Source organism: Grammomys surdaster, unplaced genomic scaffold (genome assembly GCF_004785775.1).
Source record: "Grammomys surdaster isolate TR1022 unplaced genomic scaffold, NIH_TR_1.0 123716, whole genome shotgun sequence".
Classification (NCBI taxonomy): domain Eukaryota; kingdom Metazoa; phylum Chordata; class Mammalia; order Rodentia; family Muridae; genus Grammomys; species Grammomys surdaster.
In genome coordinates, this window is record NW_021618893.1 from 1 (window position 1) to 9,578 (window position 9,578).

The window sequence follows — 9,578 nt, forward strand, 5'->3', positions numbered from 1 at the left end:
CCTCATTGGAATTTTTCCCATCACAAATTTTTAGATACACTGAGACTGGTGTCACACAAGAAGAGCTGTTGTACATTTTATTGAGCAATCAATTAGCAAGCACATGCAGACAATTCAATAGAGCATTTGCAGGGGAAGAAGAAAGGGGTTGCTGGTTGGGTGTAATTGTACTTGCTTAGCAGTCTAACCACAGCTGATTTTGATGCTAGTAATCTGCCAGGCATTCATCAAGGTATGATCATTGACAGGAGTGATGAGGCACTGCCAGAGACGTCTGCATCTTGCACTGTTTCCCTTGACAGAAAATTATATACTATGACAGCTAGAGCTCACCAGAGCCATATGATTCTCCCAGGGGACATAATACACCCCAAAAGAGCAGAATTCATCCTATAAAAGTAAACAAAGAAGGTTGATCAGTGCTGGATAAAGCTTAGAAGGAATCTGAAACCAGAACTGTTTGAGGGCATTCGACTGCTGAATGTAAAACATAAACTCTGCCAACTCTACCTATACTCTCCCTTGTTAAGCACTGTCTGTTGATCTACAACACAATGATGTCCATCTACCATGTGACATCTGTCTACCTTTAATGGTCACAAGATTCTCATTTTCTTGTGAAGACATCCCTTTGTTGAATACCCTCTGACTCATTCTAGGGTCTCAGAAGTCAGGACAGGAGTTTACATTCAGTACACAGGACCCTCTCACTTCCAGACAGGGGACTTTCAGGGTCATGGGACACAGAAATTCTTGAAGGCTTCATAGTAGGGAAAGTGGCAGGAAGATGAATTGCCACTCTACACAAATCCAATGTATCTTCAGTTTACCACTGTCCGTGGAAAGGTGGCATTAAGTGCAAAGAACTGAACTGCAGGGCTCTCATTTCCTTTCAGCCTGGTGTGGACTGAAGCTATGCTTGGAAGTGTAAATGTCTGTTTCCATCAATAAAACCTGCTACTGCATCCTCCAGGTCAATCAAGCAACACCACAGTGAGCATAAAGTACATAATTAACACTTTAACCTACTGAGCAAGTCAAATTATTTATGTGTACAGACAGTCCCTTCTCAGTGCTACGTATACTATCTAAATTCATGGACATATTCTTAACTAAGTACACCACACTTATATTTACACACTCTGTAAAAACCTATGTGTCACTTACCACACACCTTTTACATACCTTTCCACCATTGCCCAAAGACAATTCAAACAAACTTTGATCTACTTATATGGACACAAACAAACACACACACACAAACACACACACACACACACACACACACACAAACACACACCTCTGTCCATGTTGCAGATTATACAAGTGAATATGATTATGATCTGAAATAAACTTTTACAAATTCACTGGCTTGTCCATCCCTCTACTTGCACAGAATATCTCTGATATGTGTTATATTCATACCTCCTGCTGATTAGACTCTTCATTTAAGGGACAGTTGGTCCAGTCATCCTGGGGCTTTAAACATGTAGTTTTGCCTAGGATCACATCAAATAAAAATTTCTTTCCAGCCACCACCTAAGGAGAAATTAAAGATTCCCTTTTAACATTAAACTGAACTTCACATGAGTTCTTTTCCATTCCAGTAAGCTTGACAGGACACAGAAAGAGCAGAGTTTCTAGTAATTTGGGAAATTATGCATCTCTGAGGTGTCAACTGCTACAAAGGCAATACAAACTTTGTTTTCAGCAATACAAGGCTGCTGAGAGAGATATGATGTTGGAAGTCTAAAACACAGGAATAATTTGAGGTTGAAACCCACAAATGAGAAAGAATTAGCTCTGTTCCAGTGAGTCATGTTTGGGAGCTCACTTTTAATCTTTAGATGAGTCCTCTTCAGAGCAGAACATCCATGCTTTTTCTTGATTCATGCTCATCCCTACACTCTCATGAAGACATGGGATGATTCACTATAAGAATATTTTAATATAAAAGGAATGCAGACAGACAGATAGATAGATAGATAGATAGATAGATAGATAGATAGATAGATAGATGATAGATAGATGATAGATATAGATATATAGATATATAGATTATATTTATATGTATATGTTTATGTATATTTGGTTGTAACCTAAAATGCAGCTGTTAATAAGAATATTTTTGTAGTGTGAAAGTCTCATGCCTGATTTACATTTTTAACTAAAATCATTTAGCTGTTTTTCCAACAGGGAATCTGACTCATCCTGATATAACTCTAGAAAAGCTAATGTGAGAGCAGACAAAGTGTTAACAACCATGTGAATGCGGAAGTGAATGCCATGCAACTTCTTGCATTCAGCTTCAGATCAACAAAATGAGCTGCAGCTACTCTATTCACTCTTCAATGGTCTATGATTCTCTCATAGTTTACTAATCCCACATATTAGGCCTGAATGAAGATGTTTGTGTAGGGCTCTTCTAGTGCAAATGTCAGTGTTCCCGAGTTGCTAGTCAACTATGCAAAAAAAAAAGATATAAAAAACCAAAAAAATACATCATGTATACAGTAAACTGAGAACAAAACATAAAAGAAACATTCAGAAAAACACAGGAGGTTAAACAAGGATCTCAATGACATTTTCCTTCAGGGTCCTCACTCTATAAATTTCATCTCTACTCATTAATGGCATCAGTTTAAGACTAATCCATGGGTTATGAAAGAGAATACTCAAGATACACAGGATCCACTCAGACCTGTCCAAGATATTATATAATTGAATAGAATATATCCTTTGTAATCACTTATTCATTTCTCATTAAAATCATGTTGGCAACCTAGATGACCCATCAGAGGTTTCCTTTTTATTAACTCGTCTAACATAATTGAGTGCTCCAAATGATACCTTGTGTTCATGAGAAAATGCTGTAGACAGAAAGAACTCTGTTATTCTTTAAATCATTGACATTCATGGCAAGAAGGAAAAAGATCTCTACATGAACATGGCATGGCACATAGCTCTTTCTATATTCATGTGAGTAATGCCCACTATATGTTTGTGAGATGGTTTATGCCAAGATGGTTAGATATAGAACATTTTTTTAATGTGATGAAAACCAGCTAGTATAGATTTCATCCTTCTTTCAGTATTCACTTTGATGCTCAGCATCCACTTGTATGGCTTTTGGCTCCTTATATTTTTTTAAGCAGTCTATATTAAGGTTAACTGCATACTGCTATGTTAAGGTACAGTTCCCTGTGTTCCTCTATAAACGTTTGAGAGGATCAACCAAACTACGACTCAAAGATCACATCTAGAGTATGTAGGAGGAGTTTGTTGAAGATGATTCCACCTTCACTCCAAGATATATATGCAAAAAGAAGCTATGATTCTCTAGATTGGCGATACTCCTACTATAAAGGCTCATCTGGGAACCTAAGTTATTATCTCCAGGCAACAAGTAGGAGTATTGGGTCAAAGGGAGTGATATTTTTTTATGGACATTTGTGTTAGGAGAGTTGAAAGCACTATTCTTACAAATGTGTTTTTACATTGTTTCACTAAGGAGCATCACTATGTCTTCATACTTCAAGCAGAAAACCACATCCTTCGTGGTATGATAGTAGGAGACCACTCCCTTCAGGACACTGGAGATTTCAACCTTTCACACTGCTGGATGAACATGATTTTGCACAAAGTTCTGTAAAACTTTAAGCAAAGGAAGCTCAGACAACAGGAAGCTGTTAGGATATAAGCCATTCTGAGTTTGGCTACTAATGAAACTATGCAAACTGAGTGATCCTGTATATGACAAAACTGTTTATAAATATTGTTTCTTGATTTACCTGTTAAATATTTTTAAATGGATAAAAATTTCATTTTACATGTTGGAAAATTTACACTGAACAGTTTACTAACAAAACATATTAAAAATTGCACACACACACACACAGACACACACACACATACGTACACATATACTTATACACATATGTATATTCATATATAGCCTTGAAGAAATGAAGGAAGCTGGAATAAACACTACATGATTTAGTAGTAAGAAACATATGCTGAATTATCACAAAGCCCCTGTGCTATAGTTGAGATTACTTTTGATGTTTGCCCATAATGAGGAGTAGAATTCTATAAAAGACTCTAAAGATTTCAGGAAGGAAAGGCTGTTGTGGTGAGAATTTACTTTTTATGATCACATAACTCTCTTTTTACATTGTCTTTGAGCTCAAGAAAGGTAATGGTAAGATGTTCTTCTTAGAAGTCTTTTGAAGAGCCTCTGTTCTGGTTTGGCAGGGAAGTATAGCAAGAAATAGACATGTGTACACTGACAACATACTCTTAAATTTGATAGGAGTGAAACAGACGCTGTTGTAGTTTGAGTAAGCACACCTCCAAGCACTTCCAGAGGACAGAATATATCTGAGAATAAAAATGTAATAAAGGGAGGAATATGTGATTACTGCAAATATTTCCAGCTCAAACACTGGTTACAAAGAAAACTAAGTCAGTATCAAAGAACAGCAAGGTTGAGAGAATGCTAGAAGGACACAGGACTCTAAGATAAGCCAGGCTCCCTCAACAAAGGCACACATACCTGACTTTGGACTCTCTTCACTTCCACCACACGGCTCACATACAAGTCGCTGTTTCTTGCATTGTACTCTCTGACAGCAAAGTCCAGGGCTTCTGGGGCCCCATACTCCTCCATACTAGATTCCTCTATGCCACCTAGAATGTGACCTAGCACAGAGTAATGGCTCAGGTTCAGAACAAATATGAGGGTGGTCAGCAAAAATAGTTGAGCATGGAGTAGGTAGGCCATGGTCTTCTTCCAATTCGACTTGGATCCAAGGCTAGAAGTGGAATTGCAGTGAGTTTGGATCAGGCAGTGAATGTAGCCTCAGAGGGTGTTGGCCTTATATGCTGTACTATTAGTTTACATTGGCTCCTTGACAGCACCATATGTTATTTCAACCTTTCCCCTCCTTTGTCTATTCATGCCTCTATACTTTCTCTCCTTTCACATTGCTCTTACAGGAAGCCAGCTCTATTTCCATTTCTGTAGCTTTTTGTTCCACATCTTCCTCCTCCTCAAATCTCCATCTCCTCTCTATTCACCCTTCTTCTTTTTCTCTTACAGTTCCACACTATCTTTTCACCCCAGATTTTTAAACATTTTTTATTCCTCCAGTTTTGAGCTTGGTTAGGTTGGTCTTCATCTTGACAATAGATACCACTGTTCTCTGGCCTTCAAATTCCTACAACAACCTAGTTGAACACTTTATGTTCCAGAAATTCTTTGTCTTTGGGGTCCTGAGAGAGCAGGACCTTCCAAGGTCCTCATCACCTTTGAAAGGAGTAAATTGTGACTACAATGTGTCCTTTTAACAGGCAGAGAAAACCCCATGGCTATCAAGTGTCACCTAATGGGGGTTGTTGTGAACAAAAACATAACTACTGGTTTCCAGCAGTTTTATCCTGCTATCTTGTGTGAGTTCTTCGGTCAACACTGGGAATATTTAGAAGCCAAGTACAGCATAAAAACTAAGAAGGATTTGATTCTCTTAGACGCTTTCCTATCTTTGGCTTCTTACTTGTTAGTGAGTTTGTTTATTTGTTTGTGTAGTTTAGTTGTGGTTTTGTTTCTTGTTTTTGTTTGTTTGTGTAATGACTTATTTAACTTCATATCATATCATTTGCATCTTATTTTGAGAAACAATGATCCCTGTTTAATAAGAAGAGAACTGGTACCTCAGAAAAGTGGAAAGGAAGTGGTTTTATTTAATACCCAAAAATATGATATAAGCCTTGAATGACATTCACTCTGATTGAGGAAGAAAACAGATTTTAAACCAAGAAGTCATCGACACTCCTTAATTTCTGTTATAATCAAGAGGCATAATTTTACTTGCCATCTCTGGTTTATGGTAATTACCTTCTATTTATCTCATCAAAACTATGTGTGGGTTTATATCTGTGCTTTTCAGTCTGACTATTTCAAATATTATCATGTGTGCATTCTTGAGCATGAGCATGACTACACCTTTTAGTCTATAAATCTATTTCGGATATCTGTATGTTTGTATCTCAGCAGACTTTGGGCAGACAAGGATAGCTAGAGCAGCGGACATGAGTAGTTGTCAAAGTGCTTTTTGTGCTTTTGTAGCTAGATTAAAAGACAAATATCTCCCTTATCTCCCATTGATTCTAGATCTATGGGCCTGTTGTCAGTAGATTGTTTCCATGTGCCTTCTTCTTAGTGACATACATTTGGAGTTAGGCCACTTTTGGTTCTTAAAGAACAGCCTATCTCACCATCCAATTATAATGGATGTTGGAGGTTGGGGCCAGAATAATGTGAACATAAAATAAAAACACATGCACACACACACACACATGCAAACACTCACACTGAATCACTCACACCAAATTATCACCAAAAATTTAATTAACAAACTGGAGGGGAAATAAGGGTTTGTGCATGAGGGTCTGTGTGTAAATGAAGCAGTAACTGCATTAGCAGCAGCAGGAAAGGTAAGGAAGCAATAAATCATGTGTGGTTCTTTTTTATTTCAGGTATAGCATTTAGAAAGAAAACTGGAGGAGTAGATTTATGCTATGAAAGGTTTTAAGTCCTGATTAAGAATGATAGTAGAATAATAAATTTCGATTTCTGTTTGACTCTGGTGTTTTGTTTCAGGAATAAGACTCTGGCCAAATAAGGAAATGAGACTTGGGGGCTCCCTTTAAAAATGTAACTTCATGGTTCTTAGCAATTGGGAGTAACTTCTATGGTGACATTTTATAATTTGTCTTTAAACTTGAATGATATCCCATTGTGTATTTTTGTCACATCCTCCTTATTCATAATTCAAGTGACAGACATCTAGGCTGATTTACTCCCTAGCTATTGTGAATATAGAAAGTATGATCATACATGAGCATATATCTCTCATGTGGAACAGAGTTCTTTCGATGTGAAAACAGTCTGTACTGGAAAAAATAGATCTTGTAGTAGTTCTGTTTCTTTGTTTCTGAGAATGAACATATGAAACCTGTTAACAGCCACATCAACAACTGTGATTATGTGTTCTTCATTCTTCCCATTTGCTACAGAGGGATTTTTTTTTAATGATAGTTCTCCTAAACTTAGTTCAAATTGGCTCTCCTATTGGTTTTTATTTTCATTTCCCTAATTTTTGATTGTGTTCAATTTTCAGTATTGCTATTTTCCTTGCATAATCCTTCTGGATAGAATTCTCCTAATACAAGTTTTAGAGAGAAGAGAGCTTGAGGGAGCATATCTCAGTATAATAAATGCTGTAGGAAACAGACCTTAAAGAACTGGATTTTAAAGGAAGAAAAACTAGCAGAATCCCATTACAAACAGAAAATAATCACAGGCACTGTTTCCACTCCTACTCATAATAGAACAAGAAAGAGGATGAAGACAAGAATAAGGGGGAGGGAAAGACAGAGGAGGAAGAGGAAGATGATGAGGAGGAGGAAGAAGAAGAGGAGGAGAAAGGGAAGCCAAGGTAAAAGAAAATGAAAGCAACACAGAAGAAAAAAAATTCTTTCATAGCAAACAAAGCCAAGGATCTAAAGTTCTCCATAATAAAAACTTCTAAACTCTGCAGAATGAAATCAATCAAGACATTATAATATGGAAAGACATCTTGTGATAATGAAGTTCAAGGATTCATACTGTGGATATGACTGTATCTATGTCAACCACACCACCCTGAAATAATTAAAAGAATATTCAAACATTAATTGTCTTGATTTATCTTGTATCTTGTATATTGTCAAATCTTAGATTGATTGTATCAATTATTAATAGATACAGGAGGTATAATGCATTGCTATTAAACTATGTGCTAGCACAACAGGTTGGCTGCTTTTTTATCATCTCTAATTCTTTAGTGTTGAAATAAAGCATAGGACAGATGGTCTTGGGCTCTATTTTCAAAACATTAACTAAGCTAGTCAGAGAGGAACTCAACAAGCAAATTTCAAGAAGCCTCTTTTACAGATGAAGTGATTGGTGCTAATGAGGTGTGGAAAGAAAATATCCTACCATTGTCCTAACTAAAGATTACTTCATTATATTTGCCAAAATTATCCCCAGAAAATGGCAGAACTTAAAGTTCCTGGAGCCTTTGAAAAACCATACATAAAGGGCAATTACAGATCATGACCCTGGATGTTTCTGCTAGAAACATAAGACGAGTGAGTTTATGATACAATCATTGTTAATATATAAAGTTATATGTATTTAAAGGCCGAAATAAAAGTTACAATTTAGTTGAATATGATTATCCACTTAGTAAAAGTCAAAAGAGGACAATCTGTGTAGCATGTTATGTTGAAGGAATTATAGTGAAGCGTTTGATTTGTAAGAGTGTAAGAGTAGGGGTGGACACAGGATACACAGAACAAGGAGGAAGTTACACAAGGTATGATCCAAAAAGTGATATAGAAAAATCAAGATTTTGTGTCCAGTAGGGGTTGGGTGAAGAGACAGGAGCCATGAGTGACTAAATGAAAATAATTGCCTTTTGTAAAAGAAGCAGGGGCAGAACAGATAGAATTGAACAAGTTGGAGGGGAGAGGGCCAACATAAAACATGCCATATACTGTGTATTTCTTATGAACTACCACCATCAAGTAATTTTCCTGGTATGTTTCCTCTACTCTTTAAATGATTTGTGAACTCTTTTGTTAAAAGTAAACACACACACACACAGAAAGAGAGGGAGGGGGAGAGAGAGAGAGAGAGAGAGACAGACAGACAGACAGACAGACAGACACATATATACATGAATAAATATAGATCAGCAACATTAAATGAAATGATCATGTTGTGTTCATACATTTACTTTTATTATTACAAGTATACAAATATTGTACATATTTGTACATGCACACATTTGTATGTGCTTGTATAAGAGACACAATTTTAATAATAGAAGACATGTAAAGTTCAATAATAAAATAGAGAGGGTTAAAATGATGTATGGCATGGATTGCAAATAGAGAAGGATGATAGGAAGGGATGGATACTCTACAGTAAAATCCTTGAAAATTTATGTAAAATTTACCACTATGGAGGATTTCTAAAATATGTGAGTGTGATGTACAATGTGACTTCTCTGTCTATTGATAAGTGAATATCTCAGTAATAAGTTCTGAAAGATGTAAAAAATAGAGGTATTATACACTGCCTATCAGATCATGTGTTCTTTAAAAAGAGGAAAGCAAAATTGTAAATTCTCACAGATAAGGTTAACAGAACATTCCAGCACATTTGAAGGCCTATAGGAAATGAATGAGTGTCAATGGGGATAGAGTATCTGCTTTCCAAAGGATGTGCCTTCTTGGGGTTATGAAGTATGCTATTCTCAGTATGAAAATCATACACAATTAAGAAAGCAAGATTCAAAGCAGTCCTCATGTATTCATAATTATATCTACTTCTGATATCCCCGGCCCTTCCCACTTGCTCATTTCTCTACAGTAGACTCCTCCACATGGGCACTGCTTGGCTATGGCTCTCTACATCTAGTTTCATCACTGAGGGATGAATCCTCTGATGTGACATTTGTACTGGATAT

The 9,578-nt window shown here is 36.6% G+C and overlaps 1 protein-coding gene across 1 annotated transcript; it reads right to left on the reverse strand.

Annotated features, from left to right (window-relative positions):
* Positions 1-306: 306 nt before the first annotated feature.
* Positions 307-4,783, reverse strand: LOC114636369 (cystatin-S-like). Its single transcript, XM_028784498.1, has 3 exons — positions 4,556-4,783; positions 1,426-1,539; positions 307-390 (listed from the first exon to the last, which is right to left on the reverse strand). The coding sequence occupies exons 1-3, from the start codon at positions 4,781-4,783 to the stop codon at positions 307-309; spliced, it is 426 nt and encodes a 141-aa protein (XP_028640331.1).
* Between the last annotated feature and the right edge of the window lie 4,795 nt (positions 4,784-9,578).